Source organism: Adiantum capillus-veneris, chromosome 12 (genome assembly GCF_014529385.1).
Source record: "Adiantum capillus-veneris isolate H3 chromosome 12, ASM1452938v2, whole genome shotgun sequence".
Taxonomy (NCBI): Eukaryota; Viridiplantae; Streptophyta; class Polypodiopsida; order Polypodiales; family Pteridaceae; genus Adiantum; species Adiantum capillus-veneris.
In genome coordinates this window covers 12,776,009-12,802,496 of record NC_140942.1, presented here as the reverse complement: position 1 = coordinate 12,802,496, position 26,488 = coordinate 12,776,009, and the positions used below count along the sequence as shown (strand labels likewise).

General features: G+C 43.6%; 1 protein-coding gene across 4 annotated transcripts; it reads left to right on the top strand.

The window, feature by feature from the left end:
* LOC147445333 (meiotically up-regulated protein) lies at window positions 1-24,576 on the top strand. 4 transcript variants are annotated; one of them, XM_086524882.1, is made up of 7 exons: window positions 1-161; window positions 22,295-22,331; window positions 22,523-22,608; window positions 22,683-22,778; window positions 22,927-23,092; window positions 23,222-23,280; window positions 24,097-24,302. In XM_086524882.1, exons 1-7 carry the CDS (start codon window positions 129-131, stop codon window positions 24,166-24,168), a joined length of 549 nt encoding a protein of 182 aa, XP_086381008.1. In that variant the 5' UTR covers window positions 1-128; the 3' UTR covers window positions 24,169-24,302. The 4 variants fall into 4 exon arrangements, with proteins under 4 accessions (XP_086381008.1, XP_086381006.1, XP_086381005.1 ...); XM_086524879.1 differs by having other exon boundaries at window positions 7-161; window positions 23,222-23,384; window positions 24,097-24,576; XM_086524880.1 differs by lacking the exon at window positions 23,222-23,280 and having other exon boundaries at window positions 24,097-24,576.
* The last annotated feature ends 1,912 nt before the right edge of the window (window positions 24,577-26,488 follow it).

The following is a 26,488-nucleotide window of genomic DNA, read 5'->3' as shown; positions in this document are numbered from 1 at the left end:
GGTCGGCAATTCGATACAAATGCGGTTAACGAAGCCTTTAAAAGTCTAATTAGCTCTTAACCAACGTCGGTAAAAAGAGGAGAAGAGGAGGCAGCGAGGTTGATCTTCGCGGGTGACAAGGAGCGAGTATGAACTGTGAGGCTTTTCATCTCAACGAACTGGTATGCATCCGACCTCTGACATAGACACAGACACGAGAGAGAGAGAGAGAGAGAGAGAGAGAGAGAGAGAGAGAGAGAGCTTCTGAAGGTCAAACTTGAGACAACATAATTCCCAGGTCTTTGTGTGGGATAACACAACTTGAGTTTCATGCTGTATATTGTGGCAACCCTTCTCTTTAGCATGCTACAGCTGTACAGGTATGCTGGTGGACAAACAGATCAATTTACTGGAGTGTGTGCTCTGGATATCCAGATACGAAAGAAAAGTGCTACTACGAAAACCCCTAAGCTGCGAGTAAGGGCAGTGTAAATATGGGTGAGGAGGGGGTACTGATAAAATGGATGGAGCACTAGCTTTAGGAGTATGAATACCATACGACTACATCATGAATGTGTGCCTCTAAATGGTAGGAAACTGGTGGTGTAGGATATTATGGATGGGTGGGTACTGATAAAATGGATGGAGCTCTAGCTTTAGGAGTATGAATACTATACGACTACATCATGAATGCGTGCCTCTAAATGGTAGGAAATTGGTGGTGTAGGATATGATGGATGGGTGATTAGGGTATGAAGATCCTGTGAAGGACAGCTGCAGGGCTTGAGAAGGCCTGCTCCACGTGTTCTTGTCTGGCTCTTTGATGTCCTGCTCAGAATCTAGATCTCCCTTGTCACGTGACACATCCAACCCTATGTGTCCGTGGACAAGCTATAGCATGACCAGGGTTCAGTCGGTCAAGTCAGTCTAGAATAGGTCAAGTCAGTCTAGAATAGGAAGTGATCTGGCACTTTTTTGAGTCTGCTCACAGACCGTGCATGTCCAGATACTTAGATTAGATGCATATCCTCTAGTTGCACACAGCATGACCATCGGATTCCAGTCAGATCCCATCAGTAGCATTTTTACAGTGCATAGGCCTATTTTTCTTATTTTTGACATTTTCACTTATTATTTTTAAGTGACTTTTGTTGGAAAGTAGGTAGGGCAATTTTGCTAAGTTTGTATAAGTAAAAACCTAGCGCTAGCACTTTGTGGCAGAAGAGGCAGCAGGAGCACCTTGCTCAACAGGCAACTTCTCAGCAAGACCAACACCCGCAGTAGCCGTAGCGTTTTCTCTCCACAGAAGACCTAGCGTTTTTGCATCAGATCAGCCTTGGCGTTTGTGCACAGCAGATCAGCCCTGGCATCATCACGACACAGTAGATCAGCCTAGCGTTTTGCATTTGCAGAACTATCGGCAACAGCAGGACCTTTTCAGCCCTAGCGTTTTTTTGTTTGTAGCACAACCTCATTGTTTTTGCAGATCATCGCGACCAAATCAGCCATAGGACCAGCGTTTTCAGTTTTCAGCCTTTAGCACTCGTAGAACAAGTCCCGAACCTCGCAGACCTCACCTTCCCGCAGGAGTTTCTTGCACACAGTGGGATCCATCGAAGTTTGCAGTTTCAGACCGGAAAACGCAGATTTCAGCATCTGCGTTTTCAGCGCGTCGTCGTCGCATCGTCGCCATCGACATAGAGTCAGACTTCAGCAGATAAAGATTTGCAGATTTCAGCCCTTAGAGTTTTTAGATTTCAGCCCGTCTCGTCGTCCTCATCGTCGGCAAGTTCAACCATTGTAGAGATTTGTGCAATCAATAGTAGACCACTCTCGCCAACGAGAGGGGGGCCTTTGGAGGAGGGTTTTACGTCTCTGGTGTCGCATTCTCTTCTCTATCTCTCAGTCTCATGCACTTCCATTCACTGTGTCCATTCACTTTGTTTATGTCCATTGCACTCTCTCACTAAAGGAACGGAAGGCTCTCCCTTCCGTAAGTAAAAGGAACCCTTGAGCACAGTTCGGAGCACTCATCTTGAGCAAAGTTCAAACATTCATTCCGCTGCACCTAACATTGGTATCAGAGCTTTGACAGTGTTCTGTATCACTCAAGGAAAGAACCACAGAACCCGTAGCGTTTCCCGAACCCTAAGTCGCCCCCCATTTGCATGGCATTATCAGCAGATGAAGCACCAACAGATTTCAGCCTGCAAAGACCAGCCCACATGAGCGTTTTTGGTGCCAGACAATTTCAGCCATTAGCGTTTTTTGGGACAGGAGCAGAGCGACATCAGATTTCAGCCAGTAGCGTTTTTGGACAGTAGTTAACTTGCATCAGTTTTCAGCCGTAGTGTCGATCTCGTCATCCCCATCATCGACCTCGACATAGCCTAGGATTGCATCAGTCCACAGTCATCCACTTTGTACCAGTTTGTGCAATCAATAGTAGACCACTCTCGCCAACGAGAGTGGGGCCTTTGGAGGAGGGTTTTACGTCGTCTCTGTCGTACGAACCAAAGTTCACTTGGGCATGTCGATGCCGAATCGTGTTTTTGAAGAGTGACAGGAATCCCAGGAAAGGAGGGCTTGTCTAGCATCCCCTTGGGCCTCTTTTCACTCATTGCGAGCGGACAATGCACTTAACGGCTGGCCAATCGACGTGAGGTGGGAAAAAGCAACCTTGGTGTGAGCTCAAGGCCACCAAGGGGTGCGCCCGCAGAAAAGAGCAAAACTCGGGTGAAGAGAAGATCTTTCTCAAACACAGATTGCAAGCGAAAGAAGACCCTCAAGAACCTCAAGAACCTCAAGATCTCAAGAACCCAAGAACCCAAGAACCCAAGACCCTCAAGAACCCAAGTTCCTTGAGAACTTAAGAATCAAAGATCATAGTGCATGGTCATCACCCGAAGCGGAATGGATGCTTCGCATACAGGTGATGAGCATGAGAGAGGCGACGAAGAATTTTTCCCACCAGGAGGTTTTTCCGACCCTTCCCCTTCTTTATCTACGCCACAAGTTGTACCAAATCCTATGGAGGCGATGGTCAAGTCGATGTTGGACATGATGGCACGACAAGAAGCGACTCACATGGACAGGGAACACGAGTGCGATGAACGAAAAGAAAGAAAAGCAATACAACAAGAAGCGATTTGCATTCATAGTAACAGGGAATGGCCGTTTTCAGGTCTCCGTTCCCCGTTCCCATTCCAAGTTCTCGTTCCGAATCCCCGTTCCGTGTTTCAAATGTGAGTGCCCGTAACAAGGAATGGCATTTTGTTCCGCGATCCCGTTCCGGTTTACCGTTCTTGGTAACTATGCTTGCATTACCTTGGAACGCGAGCGCGATGAACGAAAAGAAAGAAAAGCACAAAGAAAAGAGGAAGCCGAAGCCAAACGAGCGGGCCTTGGAGGCTGATCGTGAGGTTCAAAGAGATCTACGCACTCAAGAATTGGTTCGACAAGTTCTTACCTCGAAATCTGAACCAGCCAAAGATGTTGGTAGTTCCTCAAGTGGCGCAAGCCGGGATGCGGAATCCAACAACACAGTCACAGAGAAGTTGATTTTCAATAAGTATTATGGTAAGATGGATGCTACAGTTATCCATTCTTGGTTGCATCAATTTAATGCTTATTTTGCGACAACTAAGAAGATAGGAAATAGCAAGGTTTTGACGGCAGCTATGTACCTTGCCGGTGATGCCATCAATTGGTATCATGCATGGCAAGAGGCACAGTTAGCCACGCACCTAGAGGAAGCCGACGAATTCACGCCCCTTTTCCTTCAATTGGGCTGATTTCCAAGACAAGCTCGAGGAGGGATTTATGCCACCTCAGTACCTCGCAAGATTGAAGGACGATTGGCGCGCTCTCAAGCAAAATGGTATGCCAGTTATGTCTTTCTCTAATCGTATTTTGTAGCTAGGCACCCATCGCAAGTCGGATGAGGAGCGCAAGGAGGCATTCCTTTATGGATTGGACGAGTATATAAGTACGATGTTGAGGTGCTCGATCCAATCGATCTTAACAAGGCGGTAGCGATTGCTCTTGCACAAGAGATGAAGCACAACAAGGGAAAGCCTAAGGAGAACAAGACTTCCACAAGTACCTCTTAGACTTCTCAGAACGGTAAGAATGGTAACTCTTCTAACCAATCTTCCAATAGTCTCTCAGAAAAGAACTCTTCCAATGAACCTAAGGGAAAGGCTAACACAATTGCTAAACCTAATCTTACTCCAGATGAAAAGGTAGCACAAGGAATTTTAGGAGGATACATCACGTCGGAAGAGCAAAGCACTTATTCTAAGGAAGGTCGTTGTTTTCATTGTCACATTAAGGGTCACATAAAAAGAACATGTCCTAAGTTTGACTCTAATGAATCTAAAGAATCCACAGAACCCACTTCCTCTGTCAATGCAATCAATGACAACACGAGCGTGCCCCAAGTTTCTCCTGACCCTCCCATTGATGAGTCTCTCATTAAATGTTATGGTCATATGATGGGGCAGCGTTTTGTCATATTGTTTGACCCAGGCAGTATGCATGATGTGATTACTCCCTCTCTTGTTGAGAGAGCCCGCTTAGAGGTTAGTCAAAAATCTCCTCTCGAGGTTTTTGGCTTTGCTTCCGGTATGGACTCTCTCATCATGAAAGAGTGCCTTGATGTGTTGTTTACAGTTCAACAAGCTGCTTTCAGTAGAAAATTTTTTGTCTCTCCTCTCTCAGGATGTGATATGATTTTGGGTATTCGATGGTTTCGTGAGCATAACCCTCTCATTGATTGGGCGGAAAATAGGTTCACTTTCAATGCCAAAAGTGACTCTTCCATTGTCATTCGTGGAGAGCAAGTTGTTCATTCTCCCTCTCTCATTGCTAATGTGTAGGCGAAGATTGAACGGATTCACGAGAAGGAGACTCTGTAAGTCTCCTCTTCTTTAAAGCATGACACACCGAATTTGCATGATGATACGCATGATGATTTGAGTGATAATGAAACCGGCCTGTTCAATCCAAATAGGGCGGTAGACTTTACTTTAAACCTTGATTTAGCTTTCACCCATTTAATTTGTCGTCCACTTTACCTGTACTTTCAAGACACAACAAAGGGGAGAGGGATACAGGCTGCTAGATTGCACATGTATGAGTAGACCGACACCAGATTGGCTCCTAACTTAGGCGCCCCTTTCGGTATTTCTTTATTGTTCAAAAGAGGGAATAAACGTTGTGGATCCCTACAAGCTACCCCGCACACACTTGGCTGAATTTCAACTGTTCCGGCCCGATTTCGGCAGCATAACTGCACTAGGACCCGTCACAGTCAGTATTCCCACGCATTGACTGAGTTTCCCGACGCATACGGGCACTTTGCAAAACCTGGCGAGAATCTGCAGCACGCTGAATTCTCTGTTTTCAGCCCCGAAAATGCGCCAGATCACTTGTACAGCAGTCCCCTCGCGTCCCCGAACCTCCTGGGGGTATTAGGGTCCGTTTAGGGCCAAAACCCTAAACCTGCAAAAATACACAGCAGGCTGTTTCGGGCTCCGTTTCGCGTGCCGGTCGCATCGGTAGCAAGTCCTCGAGCTCCCGCACCTATAGGGCTACCTGCCTTTGAATCGGACGAGATTTCTGGCGTGAAACCTCTCCGAATTCACCTGTACCTGCGGGGGGTTTAGCCATTAGCTAATCCAGTACCTGTGCAAGAGGCTCTTGCCTCGGCAATCGCGCATGAACCCACACTACTGTACATTGGTCAAATGAAAAGCCCACTAGAGGGGTATAACATACTGCCATAGGGGAGAGAGAGGGTAGTGCGTAGCGTGCAGGGCATCACTCCTGGCACCGCACTGTACATAGGAGGGAAAGCAAGCACTCCATAGCTCTTAACCTGCGATAGAAGCTGAAAATGAGCCTCTTCGAGCTTAAAAATCAGCGCTACTTCTTGCTGCATGAGGAAAGTGGCACCTTCTCCAGAAGGTGCCACTTGGCACATTTATAAGCATTTTCCCGTTTCGGGGTTGCCGCCTAAAAATCTCCCAATCGGTTACCCAGTTGACTTCACGGCAGAGTAAGAAAATGTTCCCCTTGTCATTCCGGAGGTAATGACGCAAACACATTTTCAGGTCCCAAAATAGTAGTTCCCTAAATTTTAGGAGATGCTGCCATTGTATCTTTCTAGGTCATCTGACCCTCTTTGTACACTGTAGCCACACCCAGAATTGAAATGTAGCCTCTGTAGCAAAGGATTCCACTTTGGCTAGTCAATGACCCCACTTTGGCTAACCATAGTCTTTGTCCAACCTTAGTGCTCTCTTGCCCTCAGGCCTGGACTCTGGACAGTTCCACACTAGCTATGCAATGCAAGGCAGTTAGATCTCCCGAGGGGTGTTCCAAAAAGTGAAAGTAAATAGATAATAAGAAAGAAATCAACAAAAAGGATAGATAGTAGTCACACGCTGGTGACATACCCCCCTCTTGAAATCTCAAACGTCCTCGTTTGCATCTATGTCGTACATGCTCATAGTCAACACTGATGTATTCAACACCTGTCGACACATATACGACACATACATGCTCATTGTCAACCCTGGTGTATTCAACACCTCGTCGACACATGTATTGCCTGCATGTGAACCCTGTCCCAATGACATAGTGGTAGCTTCGCACTCTGCCATTGCTTTGAATCACTAACTTTCCAATGACAAAATGGTAGCGACACATTTTGCCAGTGTCTTATAGTACATGTTGGATCCCGTAACACTTTCGAGCATACCCAAACCGACAGATTAGGAATGCAGTTACACATGTACTCTTTAATAGAAGCAATTATTGTATCCTTGACAAACTGACAAGAAATACTCACTTCTATAGCACTAACCAAACTTTTGGACATTCCATAAGAGCAATTGCCAAACTGACAATCTGTACAGCTCTTAACATTCATGAAACAGGTATTTCATTTGAGCTCACTTAAAATACCATGTACATCATTTGTTTCAGAAGCCATTGTCACACTGACAATCCATGTAGCTTTGAAACTCAAGAGGTCAAGGTAGGTTGCAAATCGAAGGCTTCAAGGTAAAGTGATAACACAGTTGGTGACACTACAAGTTCACCTTCTTCCATCCACTTAGCATCCATTGGTGGATAGTTTCTGAACTTTACCAAGTAACGCCTAGCAACCTTGCCTTTCACTTTCCTTTCTTTGTGTGCCAAAATCTGTTCCGAGACCAAGATCTCGTCAAGCTCCTCGACTTCCAGCTGATCTTCAACTGGCATATCTTTTGGCACATCACCCACGTAGGGTCTGAGAAGACTCACATGAAACGCATTGTGAATCTTCCAATTGTCAGGCAATTTCAGCCTATATGCAACATCACTGATTATGTCGCACACTTAAAAAGGCCCATAGTAACGCATGCTGAGCTTTGGAAACAGTCTTTCCTTGCCCTTCATCTTCTTTAACGTTGCCTTTTCAAAGCGCAAAAGCACCCAATCACCAAGTGAATATACCACTTCACGACGGTGACGATCGGCTGCTTTCTTTTGCTTTGCCTGAGTCTTTTCTAAGGCCACTTTGACCTTCTTGTATATTTCATCCATGTCCTGAACATACTTATCTGCTTCAAATATCTTGTCCTTTGTATGCAGTATGGGAGGAACTTTCTTGCCACCTTCAACTATCTCAAAAGGTGCCTTGCCAGTTGATGAATGCACTGTATTATTGTATGCATACTCCACCAATGGCAAATACTGCTCCCACTTTCCTTTATGCTCTGACACATAACACTTTAGCAGATCTAGGACAGTAGAATTTGCCTCTTCTGACTGCCCATCTGTTTGAGGATGAAATGACGAAGAGAATTTGAGCGTGGTGTCCATTTTCTCAAACAAGCCTCTCCAGAACAAACTTGTCATGCGTGGATCACGGTCGCTAACAATTGACTGTGGCATGCCATGATACTTGAAAATATTGCTCATAAACAAGCGTGCCATCTGATCTGGCTTTATCTTCTTCCTGACAGGAATAAAATGAGCCTGTTTGCTGAATCTGCAAATAATGGTCCAAATACCATCGTTTCTTGTCTGCGTTCTCGGAAGATCAAAGATAAAATCCATAGCAATACTTTCCCATGGTTTATCTGGAATAGGTAGTGGTTGCAATAACCCTGGTGCCTTTTGCCTGTCAAACTTGACCTTCTGGCAAATTAGGCATTCTCGCACAAAGGCATCCACATCTCTTCTCAATGTAGGCTAGTAGAAGAATGTCTCAACCGCTTTAACTGTAGCATCGATACCACGATGCCCTGCATACGGTGGGACATGACTCTCTTCCATAACTTTGCGTCGCAATGGCTTTGTGACACACAATCTGCCATGCATCATCATGAACCCGTCTTTAAGAAGATAGTGTTCATGACGTTGTCCATCCATTAGTTGCTCGAAAACCCTTGCAAAATCTTCATCATTTGCATACTGTTCTCTCATATCATCAAGTTCATGATGATAAGGAATTGAAATAGCTGAAATTCGTGGCTTCCTTGACAAGGCATCAGCCACAACGTTCTTCTTGCCTTCCACATGCACAATCTGAAAATGGAACATGGACAAGATATTTGCCCATCGCATATGCTTCTCAGATAACTTTGTCTGTGTCAAGAAGTATCGCAAGGTCTGATGGTCCGTTTGGACAACGAAATCTGCACCTAGCAGGTAGTGTTTCCAACTTAAGAGCGCATGAATCTCAGCCAGTAACTCTTTCTCATAGACCTGCATGGTCATCTCTGGCCCTTGCAAAATTCTGCTCTCATAGGCTACTACCCTGCCATCTTGCATTAGCACTGCACCAATGCTACTACCACAGGCATCACACTGGACCACAAATGACTTCCTAAGATCTGGCAACACAATGACTGGATCTGAAGTCATCTTCTCCTTTAAGAGATTAAAAGCTGAAATCTCTTTCTGTGTCCATCTAAAGGTGACTGCCTTCTTTTGAAGAGCATGTAAAGGTGAAGCAATCTCAGCGAAATTTCGGATAAATCTTCTGTAATAGGAGCATAGTCCCAAGAAACTTCGGACATTGTGCACCGTCTTCAAACCTGTACTTTCAAGACACAACAAAGGGGAGAGGGATACATGCTGCTAGATTGCACCTGTATGAGTAGACCGACACCAGATTGGCCTCTAACTTAGGCACCCCTTTCGGTATTTCTTTATTGTTCAAAAGAGGGAATAAACGTTGTGGACAAGCTGCCCCGCACACACTTGGCTGAATTTCAACTGTTTCTGCCCGATTTCGGCAGCATAACTGTACTAGGACCCTTCACAGTCAGTATTCCCACGCATTGACTGACTTTCCCGACGCATACGGGCACTTTGCAAAACCTGGCGAGAATCTGCAGCACGCTGAATTCTCTGTTTTCAGCCCCGAAAATGCGCCAGATCACCTGTACAGCGGTCCCCTCGCGTCCCCGAACCTCCTGGGGATATTAGGGTCCGTTTAGGGCCAAAACCCTAAACCTGCAAAAATACACAGCAGGCTGTTTCGGGCTCCGTTTCGCGTGCCGGTCGCATCGGTAGCAAGTCCTCGAGCTCCCGCACCTATAGGGCTACTTGCCCTTTGAATCGGACGAGATTTCTGGCGTGAAACCTCTCCGAATTCACCTGTACCTGCGGGGGGTTTAGCCATTAGCTAATCCAGTACCTGTGCAAGAGGCTCTTGCCTCGGCAATCACGCATGAACCCACACTACTGTACATTGGTCAAATGAAAAGCCCACTAGAGGGGCATAACATACTGCCATAGGGGAGAGAGAGGGCAGTGCGTAGCGTGTAGGGCATCACGCCTGGCACCGCACTGTACATATGAGGGAAAGCAAGCACTCCATAGCTCTTAACCTGCGATAGAAGCTGAAAATGAGCCTCTTCCAGCTTAAAAATCAGCGCTACTTCTTGTTGCATGAGGAAAGTGCACCAGAAGGTGCCACTTGGCACATTTATAAGCATTTTCCCGTTTCGGGGTTGCCGCCTAAAAATCCCCCAACCGGTTGCCCAGTTGACTTCATGGCAATGTAAGAAAATGTTCCCCTTGTCATTCCGGAGGTAATGACGCAAACACATTTTCAGGTCCCAAAATAGCAGTTCCCTAAATTTTAGGAGATGCTGCCATTGTATCTTTCTAGGTCATCTGACCCTCTTTGTACACTGCAGCCACACCCAGAATTGAAATGTAGCCTCTGTAGCAAAGGATTCCACTTTGGCTAACCATAGTCTTTGTCCAACCTTAGTGCTCTCTTGCCCTCAGGCCTGGACTCCCTCTGGACAGTTCCACACTAGCTATGCAATGCAGGGCAGTTAGATTTCCCGAGGGGTGTTTCCAAAAAGTGAAAGTAAATAGAGAATAAGAAAGAAATCAACAAAAAGGATAGATAGTAGTCACACGCTGGTGACAGATAATGATGAGCATGATGATTTGGATAACAATGACAAGCATGATGATTTGCATGATCAAGATGTGATTTCTCACAAGCATGCTGAGTTACATGAAGATGATGTGATTGTTCACAAGAAGGATGAGTTAGTGGATACTTTTCCTAGTGAAGCTAATCTCATTGCAGATTCGACCAATCAGGAAGAACCGATCTTGGCTCTTGAGCCTAGGTCCAAAACACCCTTACAGGAAGTACTATGTGTTCGCATGATTGGTCAACACGCATTGAACGAGTGTTTCATTCGTGATCGTTTCCTGTATTTTCATCAGCGTCTTTTCCTAGGCATGACATATTGTACGTTGAGCACGTTTCACTCATGAATGAGCACGGATATATGTAGATTTCTCATGAAAGGCTGAAAAGTATGCATTCAAGGAAGTCACATTCCATGTCTCTTCCTTGGCATGACACATTTGTAGAAAGAGCACATGAAAGTATGAGCACCAAGCGTGGGCATTTCCATTGTGTTTTGCCACAGTTGATTGATTTAGATCAGCACGACAAGATTCGATCTCATTGTTTGCGTGTGTGTGGTGAATGGGTTAGCACTCCGTCTCTTTGTTCATCTACATTGCATGCAGTCTTTTAGGAAGACGAGAGTTTTTCCACTCACTTTACATGGAATAGGTATGTTGAAGGAGCCACATAAGACTGTCACTTTCGGTGCGGCCCAAAGAAGCAAGCGTTGCAGACCTTTATGAAGTTCAAGTATCGCATGGGCAAAGAGTCCTTTACAGGATTCCGGATGTTATTGGCGATCTCCCTTGACGTCATACAGTTCGGTACCAGTACCTCACTTTGAAAAGGAGGGGATGTCACATGACACATTCAACCCTATGTGTCCGTGGACAAGCTACAGCATGACCAGGGTTCAATTCAGTCAAGTCAGTCTAGAATAGAAAGTGATCTGGCACTTTTGTGAGTCTGTTCGCAGACCGTGCATGTCCAGATACTTAGATTAGATGCATATCCTCTGGTTGCACACAGCATGACCATCAGATTCCAGTCAGATCCCATCAGTAGCATTTTTACAGTGCATAGGCCTATTTTCCCTATTTTTGACATTTTTTCACTTATTATTTTTAAGTGACTTTTGTTGGAAAGTAGGTAGGGAAATTTTGATAAGTTTGTATAAGTAGAAACCTAGCGCTAGCACTTTCTGGCAGAAGAGGCAGCAGGAGCACCTTGCTTAACCGGCAACTTCTCAGCAAGACCAACACCCGCAGTAGCCCTAGCGTTTTCTTTCTACAAAAGACCTAGCGATATTGGATCAGATCAGCCTTGGCGTTTGTGCACAGTAGATCAGTCCCGGCATCATCATGACACAGCAGATCAGCCTAGCGTTTTGCATTTGCAGAACCACTGGCGACAGCAAGACCTTTTCAGCCCTAGCGTTTTTTTGTTTGCAGCTCAACCTCATTGTTTTTGCAGATCATCGCGACCAAATCAGCCATAGGACCAGCGTTTTCAGTTTCAGCCTTTAGCACTCGCAGAACAAGTCCCGAACCTTGCAGACCTCACCTTCCCGCAGCAGTTCCTCGCCGCACGGTGGGATCCATCGAAGTTTGCAGTTTCAGCCCGGAAAACGCAGATTTCAGCATCTATGTTTTCAGCGTGTCGTCGTCGCATCGTCGCCATCGACATCGTCATCGTCATCGACATAGTCAGAATTCAGCAGATAAAGGTTTGCAGATTTCAGCCCTTGGAGTTTTCAGATTTCAGCCCGTCTCGTCGTCGTCCTCATCGTCGTCGACATCGTCGGCAAGTCCAACCACTGTAGAGATTTGTGCAATCAATAGTAGACCACTCTCACCAACGAGAGTGGGGCCTTCGGAGGAGGGTTTTACAACGTCTCTGGTGTCGTATTCTCTTCTCTATCTCTCAGTTTCATGCACTTCCATTCACTGTGTCCATTCACTTTGTTTATGTCCATTGCACTCTCTCACTAAAGGAATGGAAGGCTCTCCCTTCCGTAAGTAAAAGGAACCCTTGAGCACTGTTCGGAGCACTCATCTTGAGCAAAGTTCAAACATTCATTCCGCTGCATCTAACATCCCTTTAGTACACCGTCTAGGCCCAATATGATATATCTGGTACTCTGTCTGTCTGTAGCTCGAGCAACCAAGCACATACGGACTTGGCCGATGATTGAAGTGTATAAGAAGTGGTAGAATATAGTGAACCAGAAATCCAAGATGCTGATGATAGTCAAAGCAAAGCTAGTGCGGATATCCTCTACTAAGAAGAAAGGATCCAACTCTTCTATCACTTGAGAAGAGTTACAGAGAGATATCCAGTGCCATGTGTACCAGCAGTAGGCCAATTTGGGGCATCTTCGAGTTTCGAAGCGACACGGGTTTAAATCTTTCTCGGGTATTTTGGGCAAAATGCATGCTTTTTTTGACATGTGGCGAAGGTGCTCCTCTTGATGCATTCGGTTCTCTAGTTACTGACAGGGGTGCCAATGGGGGACACCGTAGGGATGGAGTCAACTTTGCTGACTAGGGCTTGGACGACAGAGAGGAGATTCTAAGACCGTGGAAGAAGAGAGCCATGCGTCGGAGACACAAAGGGTTTCATTATTATCGAAGATGAGGAAGACGATGGTGATTCTCTTGTGTGTTGTGTCGGATTTTCAAGTTGGGGTGTCCAAGTCTGTCAGTGGTATTAGAGAACGGCCGATTTCTCTTCTACCAGGAAATCAGATCCTCTTACCGCAACATGGATTCAAACGATGAATCCCACAAGAATCAGATGAACCCTCCTGAAACTTCTGAAACGAGAGGCATTACGGAAAATTCGAATGGATTAGCGGATCCCTAATACGTGCCACCTCGGCCTACGCAGTATCAGCTAATGGAGATGCAACGTCAACAACAGGTTGATGAGTACGCAAAGCAGATGCTCAAGTTTGCAAAGGATCCACAATATGAAATTTTTTTACCCGGGACTCGATTGGTGAAGTGCATACGCATTGGCAACAAGCCATTGGTACACCAATAAAACCAGCCCTCAAGAAACCTCATGTCCGATGGATGTTTACTGAAGATGAACTCGAGGACGTTGTTGAAAACAAGTCAACCAACTGTTGGAGTCAAAGAAAAATCAACCGAAGAAACACAACAAGGGAATTGACTTCCCAGGTTACTTGGGCCGAAAATCCTCATTTGTGAATTTAAGAAAATAGAAGCAGCATGTACGTTTCAAAGGATGGTCCAGTTCATTCTTATCTTCTTCTGATAGCTCGGAAAGCTTATCCTCTTTTGACTTGAGTGATGAGGACAGAAAGGGCAAGAAACGACGAAGGGACCATACGTTTTACTAAAAACGGAAGCACTTTTATATTACCAATCAATATGATTTTCTCAAAGATGAGCGCAAGGAATTCAAAGAGGGTGGACAAGCAGTCAAGTTTGAGTACTTTTCAGGGTTTCGAGATGCTCCGAAGTCTTTAGCCTTTATCCAACAGTTTGATACAACATTTTCTGGAGGCCGCTATACAGAGCACTCCAAGATTAGACGGTCAACATTCTTTTGAAAGGCAATGCACGGACATGGTGGTCCACTCTTTTGTTAAGAAAAGAAGAACCGATAAAGTGGCTAAGTTTAAGAGATGCTTTATTTCTTCGTGGCTCACTCAAGAATACGAACGGGAGGAGATTAACGACTGGAACCATCTTTGGATGGTCCAAGGAAGAACCCTTGGATACTTACCTGCTTCATCCCTTAAGAAGATCAATTTCAAGTTGCAAATTGAACGGTTTTACTGTGGACTTCCCAAAGAGATTCGAGACTACTGTCTTGAGCAGAAGTCCGAGTCCATATAACAATTAATGCGACATGCTAAGCGGGGATTTGCTATGCATTCGGGTAACCTGACTTACCCACCAGATGAACTTTCAACAAGTCATAACAGAAGCATACGACAAAGAGATACACGATCTTGACTGATAGAAGAACAGAGAGACAAATATTTCAAGCAGGAAAGTGTTTGAATGCGGAGAACAAGGATATATCTCTGCATGGTGCCCCAAAAAGGCACAAGAATGAGAATGACTGACATATTGAAAATAGAATGGGGCGAGGAGATACTCGTTCCAGAACAAATATTAGATAGAAAAAATTATGGATGAACTAGCGTTATTTTGCTTTATGAATTTATGAATGAAATAGGACTTTTTGACATAGTTACAGGGGACGGAGGGGACGGACCCTAGGGACGGGGGACGCCCGATTTCGGGACAGGGACGAGCGGGGACGGGTGGGGACGGACGACAAAAGGGCTGCCAGGCCGGAACGCAGGCAAAACGTCCCCGGAACGGGACGGTAGGGGACGGCAGGAGACTTTTTTAAAAATTTGAAAAATTGATCATTTCTAGTGGCTAGTTCCTCTCCAATAGCCATATGTTTGAACTTTGAAGCACCCCAATGGCTATAAAAGCCACCCTTTGGTCCTCATTTCTCGATGTTTTATAAGCACATTTGCGTCTATATCACTCATGTTATTTGGTCTAATTAGTGTAAATTTGTGATCAAAGTGATGCTCTATGTGTGTTGCATGTGTGTAGGCCAAAAAATGCCAAAAAAAATCTTTTTTTTTTTTTTGCCGTTTCGACCCGCGTCTCCGTTTCTTGACTTTTGCCGTCCCGTCCCCGTCCCCGTCCTCGTTCCCGTTTCCGACCCCGACCCGCCGTCCCATGTAACTATGCTTTTTGAAGATGATTTTGATTTAAGTAGGAAACTGATGTTTTATGGAAGATCCTGCTATTTGTGAACAGATAACAGGATCGAGAATGCGATGATTTTGGAGCAATGACAGCTCTCAAATGAATCTGATAAGGAAAAGAACCATGAATTTTGAATCATGATGAATGATTGAATGGAACTGTCGTAAGCGCATCAAGAGTTCGTACGGGATGAGATGGCCACATAGCTAGAACTGAATGATTGAACCACTCTGTTTAGTATGAACTCAGTGTGTGATTGATGGATTGGGATCCCCGAAAATGATTACCCGCACATGACAGTGCTTGAGTGCAGATGGAATGATTGACCAAATGACTTCAACATCTAGGTCTCGAGAAATCTATGGACATGATTGCAATATGAGATTAGTTAATCCGACATCATTGAGATCCGGGATGGATCTAGATACGATTGCTAAATACGTTGCCAAGAATCATGGTCCTAGTTCTGAATGGAAGTGATATGATCTGAATGTGATGTAATGTGATTGTCGTCTTTGTACAAGTGCTGGATTTGTGTAGCCTAGTGCGTTAGCACTTAAGAGTCAGTGTCTACTGGTTTATGGCTCATGTTTGTTTTGCAGGCGTAATCGAGGGCGATTACAATTCTTTCAAGAGGGGGATATGCCACAAAATGATAACGTGGCAGTACTGGCCTGACACACAGTTGATGACGTGACAGAAATTGTATGGACAGATTGTATGGCAGATGATGTGGCAGACTGTACGGCAGAACCCGCAATCTGCGTTGACAGGTGCCACGTGGCAGTAGTACGGATTTCCGCACAACGCGTTGACATACTAACGTGGCTGTTGTACAGTATTCGGTAAATTGCGCTGCTTGCTTTTTGGGGCATATTTTTGACTAGTTGCTTTTGGGGCAGCCCTTGTAAGAATAAATAGGCCCAAGGTCCTCAAGCTTCAACAAGGTTGTATCCGGACGTACGTACGGATCCGTACGGCACTGTACGCCCGTATAGTATGGATCCGTATTGTACACTTTTTTTAATTTTAAAAAAGATACAGCAAGGCTTATCCAACCCTTGTTTTCGCCCTTGTTTTGGGTTATTTGGGCGCCTTATTTAGGAGAGTTTTCTCTACAACAGATACAATAGTTTTCCTTGCAGAGCCTTGCATAGGGAGAGTACAGACCGTGTTGTATGTTTTTGGCTTTAGAAAAAAAAAATCTACAAATTTTACGTACCTAACAACTCAATCCATTCGGTACTACGTACATGACGAACCGAATACGTACCGTACCTTACGTACCTTTCCACCTTGCTCTTCAGAGCATTTGGACGTAGAGTTTGATAGCAGAGGACCCCTCGGGTGTTGTACTTTGCTCAAGAATTAATATAATAAAGAAATACCGAAAGGGGTGCCAGGTGTTGGGGCCAACACCTCTGGGCACGTCCGTGTCGACTTAACTTTTAAAGTTGTGAAGTATTTTAAGCGATTCTTGTGTGTCGTGTTGGATTTTTGACTTGGGGTGTCCCAAGTCTATGATAACATACATCAACACAAAGTTCAACGTACTGAGTTTCTGTCATGACTATGGAGATCAAGGGTAGACTCAGCCATAATGAAGCCTTGCACTAAAAGACGCATTAAATCGAAAAAATTAGCACAAAAATGGGGTAGTTGATAGGGCATACGTACCACAAAAGATAGAAAGAATTAGCACTTGGTCGTAACTCGGACAAAAACTTCACAATGTGAAGTCTTACGAGATTGAAAAATATACTTAGATGGATCTAGGATAAGCCCAGATAGTATTGACTAAATACCACGACATCCCCACTAACGTCGTCAGTGCTTAATAGTAGGTGTAGAACTAGGTACTAACATATGCTCTTATACACAACACACACCACACACGCGCACACACACACTTGAGCATACATCAACACAAAGTTCAACGTATTGAGTTTCTGTCATGTAAGAGGTGCAGCGGAATGAATGTTAAACTTTGCTCAAGATGAGTGCTCAACTGTGCTCAAGGTTCCTTTTACTTACGGAAGGGAGAGCCTTCCGTTCCTTTAGTGAGAGAGTGCAATGGACAATAGCAAAGTGGTGAACACTGTGAATGAAGGTGCTGAGAATGAGAGATAGAGAGAGAAGAATACGACACCAGAATGTTGTCAAACCCTCCTCCGAAGGCCCCACTCTCTATGGAGAGAGCGGTCTACTATTGATTTCACAAATCTCTACAATGCTTGGACTTGCCGACGATGAACTCTTTTGCCCATACCAACATCTTGTAGGATGCGAGATGCCTTCAAGCTGCACGTGTAGGTGATTGCATGCGAAGCTTGATGCCCTCTCTTCGCATATGCTGAAAAGAACACAGTCCATAGCTTTGCGCTCTCTCTCTCTCTCTCTCTCTCTCTCTCTCTCTCTCTCTCTCTCTCTCTCTCTCTCTCTCCCCCCCCCGGCTACGGTATGCTCCACTCGTTTTCCAAAAGTACCTCACTGCCCCCGTTTTGATTTTTATCCCTCCAATGGGATTCTGCCAAGTGGCGTATGTCTTCTTGCAACATTCTCAAATATGATATTACATAATCAAGGTAAAAACGAGCAAATTGATTGTCCCTCGGATGGACCCTTGGAAATTTTTCAGCTAACTTGAGTTGTTTTGTAGATATGCTGTAATCGTGGACGATTACTTTCTTTCAAGAAGGGGGGATGTCACAAATTGCTATGTGTCAAGCGATTGAAGAACCGAGCCGACTTGTAGATCCCGGCCAACGGGCCTAAACCCTCACCGAGTGGGTCTATTTTTAAAGAAGTTTCCGCCAACTTATGGGATCCCGTCCGATGGGGTCCAAGTGACCTAAAGAGAATAAGTAAAGCAAGCCCCCACACACACACTCAATTGCGTGGGGAATTGATGACGTGGAATAACTGTACGGAATCCCGGGTTTCACGTTCGCATGCTGACGTGGCAGCCGTATGGATTTCCGCTGACAGCGTTGACTCGGTAGTTTTACGGATTTTTGCGTTTTACGTTGATGATGTGGCAATTGTACGGATTTCCGCAAAACGCGCGGCCCTTTGGACCATATGCTTTTGAGTTTATTGCTTTTTATGTAACTGCTTTTGAGGCCAAGGGCCTTTGAATTTGTGTAGAGGGCTCAGTCTCTGGCACACTGAGTACCGGCATTGTACTGAGTGCAAGTAATATAAAGAAATACCGAAAGGGGTGCCAAGGTTTGGGGCCAATACTCTCTGGGGTGGAATTCCGCCACTCCGTGTCACGTGTGCTCTCTTTCTTTCAGTTTAGTTGTTATTGAAGTGCTAAAAGTCTCTTCAGTCTGTTCTTTTCTATTGGCACGTGGTGCCTGTCCTGTGAAAACTGTCCCCCCCCCCCCCCTCTCCCTCTCTCTTTGTGTCAATTCTCTTGCAATCTCTCCTCTCTCTTAGTGCTAGCTTCCCCCTCTGCCCAATAGCGGACCACGACACAGTTCTTTTGGAATTAGGAGATTCCCAAGAGTACAGCATACCCCTCCAGAGGCATGATATAGAAGTTCTCCTGCCTTGGATACCCTTGAAAATGCAATCAAGGTTTGTCTATGACACGTGTAATGGCGACATCATACCTCGGTGCCACTTAAACCGCATCCATCAATGGTCCCATTTCTCTTGTGTTATTCCAAGTCGAGCCACCAATTTGGCCTTGGCTCCTCCATCAAAGAATATAAGGACTTCTTGATCTGGTACTTTGCCCCACGGTCTGTAGAGCTTTGTACTCTCATCCTTCTGCTCTAGGCTGGCTCCCACAAAATCTAGAACTAGTCTTGCTTTTGTCTTTCCTTTCTTTACACACTCTTCTACCGATTTTGAAGTTTGTGGTTTTTCCTCAACTTGCTCCTTAGGTGCTTTCTGTGGACACTTTGCAAGAATGTGCCCTTCTTTCCCACAACCGTAACACTTGCCCTCTTTATAGTGCTTTGCATGCTGCTCTACTAATAATTTTGGACTGGTGGATTTCTTCTTTTGTTGCTTGCCCTTCTTCTTCTTGCCATTGGAAGGATCTTGCACCATCGAGGTAGACATTGGCTTGTCCATAAAATAGGTCAAAGAGTCTGTATGCATACCAAAACCTTCCTTGGCATGCATGGCCCATGAGCCTTTGAATGGATTCTTATTTTTGCTTGAGGCAATACCGTCGAATCTCTTTTTGGAGTCCACAACAAAACCATTTGACGTGCTCCTTAAAGAAAAAGAAGCCACTGGCAAAAAGGTATCCCGAAACCTCTGGCAATAGGCAACCAAAGTGTCTTTATTGTCATCCTAAGATGATGCCAAGCTGTGATGACATCCTCTTCGTACTCTTCCGTTAACCATGATGAAGTGAATATTCTTTTGAATTGAATCCACTTTTTAGGTGCTTCTGCATCATGTCTGTGCGTTACCTTTTAGAAAAGACGCCGCCTTTTGTACCAAACGACCTCCCGTCAAACAAATTGCTGTATAAATGCAAGGGCTCTATGGATATCCTAGTTCGAAAAGGTGTCAAACTTGACCTCTTGTCCTCCATCCTTGAACTCCTTGCTCTTTTTGCCCTTTTTCTTGAGATAGTTATACTGAGCTGGAAGCACTAGGGGTTGCCTTTTCTTCCCATAGATAGTCCCATAGGTGCTAGAATCAATGTCCGAACTGTCAGAGGATGAGGTTTCCTCGTCGGAACTGTTAGAATCTTTCAAGACTTCTTGCGGGATTCGCTTTTCTTTGTTTTCCTCCGCTTCTTTCGCTTTTTTTCCTCCTCACTGGAGTCAGAGGAAGAACAACTCTCTGAGCTGTTTGAAGAGGACCGAGAACCTGGGTCGTCTCAAAGCGAACATGCTTCTTGGACTTACAAGCTTCCTCGATAGTGGATTTCCGACCTAGGTAGCCGGGGCAATCCTTTGCACTGTTCTTCTTGCGAGTACTTGGCTTTGTATTCTTTTCTACTTAAGAGGTTAATGGCGACCTCTCCCCATCATGAGTGAACCTCGTCAAGTGGATGATTGTTCAGATACTTTGCGTATTTCAGATCCTTGGTGTACTTAATCATCCGTTTGGCACAAGTGTGAACCTCTAGTTGATGCCAGTACTCTATCCTCTCAAGATCAATTGGTGGGAACAGGCCATGGTCTTCCCCCGATTCCTCGGAAGGAGGTCGGCTCCCGTTGGAATCTCCATTGGTTTTCGCTACTCCCCGGTTGGGATTGGTCTAGTAGTCAATGGAACAGTTTTCTCTTTATTGGATTCATTGTGAGAATTCATGTGTGCTATAGGAAAAGGGAGCCGATTCTTCGTAGAAGAAGAATCGATGAAGCTTTGATACTAGGCTTGGACACTTCAAGCAAGAAATTTGGAGCAACACGTGAGAAAACCGCAAACAACTGAACTGAACGTGGAGAGAGAGAGAGAGAGAGAGAGAGAGAGAGAGAGAGAGAGAGAGAGTTCCGCTTCAAATGCATTGATGCTCCGTTTGGTATTTCTTTCTTATTGATGCTTCACAAGGTCCTCTCTTTGCAGTGCTTTCAAACTAATCTGCCTGGGAGAGAGGCCTTGGCTTTGCTTATAAAGGTTTACAAGAGGCCCAAAAACTAGGTGCCTCCAAAAGCTGCAAGCGCCATGTGCAAGTTGACATGTCACATAGAGGGCGATCTCATGTAGAAGACGCCAGCTATGTGCCAAAGATGGCCCTTGTTGCATGCACTATTTAGAGAGGGAGGGGCTGCTTTTATAGTGGTAGCCCCACCTAGAATATCATAGCCATTGACTTTGCCAGAATGTGCAATGTGCATACACATAGTTTTAGGGCAGTTTTCTAGCTCTATCTCGCGACCTAGTGATTCATTTGATCAATGTCGTCACGAGAAGAATCTCGCACGTGAAGGGGGTTACTTTAGCGGGAGGCGCAGGGGCTCTTAAACTTCTCCAAAAGTGGTAGTGAACACTAAAATTAGCTCAAAAGCCTTGCTTTACTTGCATAAAGCTTTAAATCCATAAGTTTCTATTGCTTTTCTCAAAAAAAGAGCAGAATTATGTACATATGTGTCCAAAACCTACAAAAATAACTGTCCAAAGATTTCCTAAAACTAAGAATTCCTATTTTAGCCACATTATAAAGTGACTAAATGAAACACGTTCACTTCCACATGCGTAAGAAGGTGGGAAAACATTGTTGGTTGTTTCTCATCCCGACTGTGTAGTGGCATGACACCGTGGTTCTAGACCTTGACCTTGTCCTTTCCTCGGCTACTTGTTGGTGTTGTCGGATTCCCACCAAAGTGTAACAACACCAGTCAAACACATGAACAAAAAATTATGCAAAGAGGGTTCCGATGGACAAAAAACAGATCCAGTTGACTGAACAGGCATGTCCTGCGAATAGGGTGCACAAATGCAGGTACAGAATCAGCTTTCTTTTAAGGGTGAATCTAGGCTGAATCTAGGCTTATCCTGGATTCATCTAGGTGTATGTCCTGCGAATAGGCGCACAAATGCAGGTACAGAATCAGCTCTATAGATACTGTTTTGCTCTGTAAGTAGGTTTAGCATGGCTTGGTGGCACACACAGCCAGTGTGCACGTGAAAAATCTCTTGAAGATTTCCTAGCGGGTTTAAGTGCATGTAAGTTTTCTTGCATTTCCAAACCCTGGCATTGCCATTCTAACGAGCTCCATGGCTCAGTTTTTAGCAGTTTTGAGCATTCCTACTCTCTAGAGAGAGACAATTTGCATCTTAAGTTTCACCACAGAAACTTACATGTGTGATCAAAAAAATATTGTGATAAATTCATTTTTAACTTGCCAGTATGTCTAAATGTCTCATGCTAATATATGTGTTGCTTGGTTAGACTAAGACCTGTCTGGTATGTCATGCGAGACATGAAGTTTTCAACCTTCATTTTTTCATGGCAAGCAATTTTATCTTTCATCATCATGTTTCTTGTTGTTGTTTGGTCTTTGGGTCATCTTTTACTGTCCTTCTGTTTGTGCAAAAGTTATCATTATGATTTTCATGTGATGATCTATTTTAAGACACGACGTACACGATGTAAAAATCTGTTTTCACTTGCTTATTTGCACAGGAAGTGGAGCAATTTCAAATTCGTGAGGTCTTGAGATGTAATTACCAGCCAGAAATCTCCAATATTACTGTTGTAACATATTCTTTTTCAATTACATCTCACTGAGTGGTTTACATCTCTTTGGAGAATGAGACCAGTGAGCACAGCATTTGTTCACGCTCAGGTTTTCTAAGTCTCATGAGGTGAGACGGCCTACATTTTATTGAAATTCAGCTTTTTCTGTGTCAGGTATCTTGCATACAATCATGTTCCATCGTGCCTTAGGGTTGGTGCGACCCAAGGATGTGGATTTGGAGCTTTTTGACATCACCTATGTAAGTGAACTGCTAGTACTAATTCTTGTGCTCTCAGACAAGAAGATGAGGAAGTTTTACTTTTTACTTTGCAGGTGCAATGTGGAGACAGGGAATTGGAAAGGGTAATCGAAGAAAAGATTGATATGTTTGTTGCTTGGGTGGAGAAACATCCAAACAAAAAGGGTCAGGTATAAATTTTTTTGGGTGTCACTTGCAGGTCTTAATGATAAAATCCTGTCCAATTATCATGATTGTCATGCTGTAGTCTATTGGATCAAGTACATGATATACTGTATATGAATTTTCTTGCTGACCAAGTTGTTGTATGCTATATAGGTATGCCTTTCCTTTTATGAAACAAGAAACAAACCAGCAGCTTGGTTTAGTAGCAAAGTGGAGCGGTTCCATTGGGAACAATGGTTCATTTCTCTCACTATACGCTCGCCAAAAGCTTCTCAAAATAAGTCTAGATATGGGCGAGCTTTAACTGTAGATTCTGGAGGTATTATCTGAATTGCATTGCGCATATATTTTTTTTTTTCCATGGGTTCGCATGCATTTTCTGTGTGATATGATTGCTTTTGTACGTACTTGGGCTTGATGAAGGGCATGCGGATCTTCTTTTTTCCAGAAACTCTGATAGAAGAGAGAAACAAGCGTGATGCAGCACTGGAAGCATCCTTGCGTGAGGTGCTTTTTCAGATTTTGCAGCTTGTGAATGACAAAAAGGATCATATACCACCTGTTTCGAACTCCAATATTGTCTCATTTCCCTATGAGATAACAGTCCTAAGGTTTGTAGCAACTTGCTACAATAATTTACGCTTTTAGATGACAAGAGCACCACTCTGAAATGTTTTCTGCTTGACGGAGGTCAGGCTTCTACTAATGCACGAGGCGCACAGAAGTCTTTCTAAAAGATGTCACTGGGAGTCAGCGCTGGGTCTTTTCACGCCCGCACAAGCACTGCAATCAATAGGTTATGACTGCATTTGTAGATTGCATGATTCTTTGTTAGAGACATTTGCAGAAACAAGGATTATAGCAGAGTCCAGTTGGTAAGATAGCATGGTTTGAAGAAAGCAAGCCTCCTTACCTAGAAATCGTCAAAGTTGCACTTGTCTGTCTTATCGTAGCAAACACTGGTGGACAAGGGCTCATTATATGCTGCTGACTACTTGAGATGACGACTTGGCTTGCAGAGTTTTTGGTGGTTCTCCTTATGATGGCATTTATCCTTTAGAATATTTGTCTGTCAAGGTTGTCATTGTAGGCTGTAGCGACATATCTGTAAGGGTATTTGGTTAGGCCATGTTGTTCTTTTTGAAAGATTGAACATGCTTTTTTAATCCTCTCGAAGATTTTTAATGCTTCCACTTGAGGCCGGCCAAATGGCTGTTCTTTGGTGGTGCCCTTACTGAATTGATTTAGTTGTGCTAGCCAAGTGTTTCAATTACTAGATGCCCCAGTCGTCACTTTTGAGGGCTGTTCTGTTTTTGTCTGCAGTCTTTCAGATTCATCGTTTCGAATGGATATGTTCAAGCGAATGCTACATACAGGCCCACCGACGATGCCTAGTTAGCAGAGAGCCCTTATGCAGCAGCAGCTGGTTCTGTTTTATATTTAATGTGAAGCTCTCAACACCATTCTTCCTTTTGGGCAGCCAACGTGCGGAGCCAGCCAGCCTATGGGAGCACCTCTCTTATGGCTTGATGGTCAAAATGGTCTTTGGTTGATGTACAGAGTTTACTTGTGAAGATTATTGTTTCCTTGGAAAATCTCGGAACAACAGTGATTCACAAACAATGTATAATTAGTTACTACACAGATCGTCCCATAGCTTTTGTGAGACGCCGGACGTGTATTTTGATGCACCTTGTGTTCTTTGATGCACCTTGTGTTCCTTACAGATGCACATGTCTTGATTGGTCAAAATGTAAGTGCGAATTGTTGTCTTTGTGGGAATGACATTTAGTTGAGAACAAATCTCCTCCCTAAGAGCTTTCAAAGCTCTACTCCATCGCATAATCTGGATTCACTTCATGAGGTCTTTTGGGATTGTTCCTACGATGTTAAAACTTCTCATGTTACGTGTGAATAAGAAGAGGGAATCAGAATAAACTTTCTATCACCCGAGTGTGGTAGATTGGTTATCCCAGTTCTTGAATCAAGAGTCAAGTCTTGAATGAAGACCCATCACTTAGATCTTGGGATTCTTCCTATCACAGCAAACCCCCCCCCCCCCACCCCCCCCCCCCCCCCCCCCCCTCTCTCTCTCTCTCTCTCTCTCTCTCTCTGGACATGCACGATGCCCGGTTAGACTACTTACCATGGAGGACATTGATGAGGTTTGCCAGTGACCGATGTTGGATCTCTTGTGATTTAGCTAACCTAGCTAGCTACTTTAGTTCACACCTAGTAGCATAGGATCCCATAGTATTCTTATTTTTGTTGACTTTGTATTAGATCCAAAATAGTACAGAGCTAAAGGAAGGTCTAAAGGTGTCTTTCCATTGTCATCCTCTATAACTATTCTGTACGGATGGACAAATTTTCAATGTTTTTTTTTGAAAGCAAATCAAATCATTGCTAAGTAGATCCAAAATTGTTTGAAAAATCCTCAATAGGTATGTGATAGATATACCAAGCTTTTTTAACCCATATACAAACATTGCTGATATTTTTTACTTCTCCAAGTTAAGTAGTAAAGTGCAGTTTTATGAAAAATTTGCTTATTTTAAAGAAGTAAAATTTTCATTTTTGAGATTTTCATGTAAATTGTGTATTTAGAAACTTTTTTCATATCTTGAACTCATAATTAAGAAGTTTCATGAAAATTTGATGTCATATACAAAATATATTTTTCATTTTAAGTTTTATGAAAAAATTGCTTATTTTAAAGAAGTAAATTTTTCATTTTTGAGATTTTCATGTAAATTGTGTATTTAAAAACTTTTTTCATATCTTGAACCCATAATTAAAAAGTTTCATGAAATTTTGATGTCATATACAAAAGATATTTTTCATTTACTATAGTCCTCATGGGAGCTATTTTTATGGCTTCAACCAGTTTTGTGGCTCATATAAGTCTAGTGTTTAACATTAATCTTGTAATTAATGTATTCATGCCTAGATTCTATTATTTTAAGTATAACTATTGCATTGACATAGAAACTTCCTGAAACTACTTGAGCATCTTGATAGGATGTCTCTAAGATTTTGAGAATCATATTTGAGTTGAAAATGCTAAAAATAAAAATCTCACTTTTTAAAAATGAGTCCCTTTTGTGTAAAATTGTAATTTACTAAATTTGGGCTAGTAGCAAATGTTGTCAATCTTTATGTAAGCAACATAGAAGTGTGATAGGATCATAACATACCTATTGAAAGATTTTTCAAAGAAGTTTGAGTTTGTTAAAAAAAAAAGGTCTACCATTGAACCAATTACTAAATTACACGCATTTTACTAAATTAGTCCGTAGAGATGGGCATGCAAAGACAACTTCAATCCTTTATTTATTTTCTCGATATTTTTTAATCAACTCGAACTATGTGTTTGGGCGTATTTCTCTGAGAGTTTTTGGTTAAGTAGCTGTTGAATTATTTTTTTACAAAAGCCTCTTGAAGCCACAAAAGTGATTATTTTTTTGCAAGACAAGTGTTAAATTGAAGGACCCATTTACAATATTAAAGGAAGGCATACAAAGATTTGTAGGCCTTTTTCCTTGTCTCTAAGGTATGCCAACAAAAGAAACTTTCATAGCCTCACATCCTCTCACACGAAAAGGAAGGTTTAATCAACAAAGAAAATGATAAAATTTCAAATGGTTTTTTAGAAATCCAAAAAAGAAGCCCTTAGTTAAAAGTCAAATGTTGTGTCCAAATGGTTAGGGTGAGG

Bases quoted from the DNA above. Each gene is read 5' to 3' on its own strand.
- LOC147445333 (XM_086524879.1), top strand. From the start codon at position 129: ATGAACTGTGAGGCTTTTCATCTCAACGAACTG. The intron at 22,332-22,522 runs GTAATTACCAGC...TTTCTGTGTCAG, and splicing joins AATTCGTGAGGTCTTGAGAT to GTATCTTGCATACAATCATG. The intron at 23,093-23,221 runs GTATTATCTGAA...TCTTTTTTCCAG, and splicing joins TTTAACTGTAGATTCTGGAG to AAACTCTGATAGAAGAGAGA.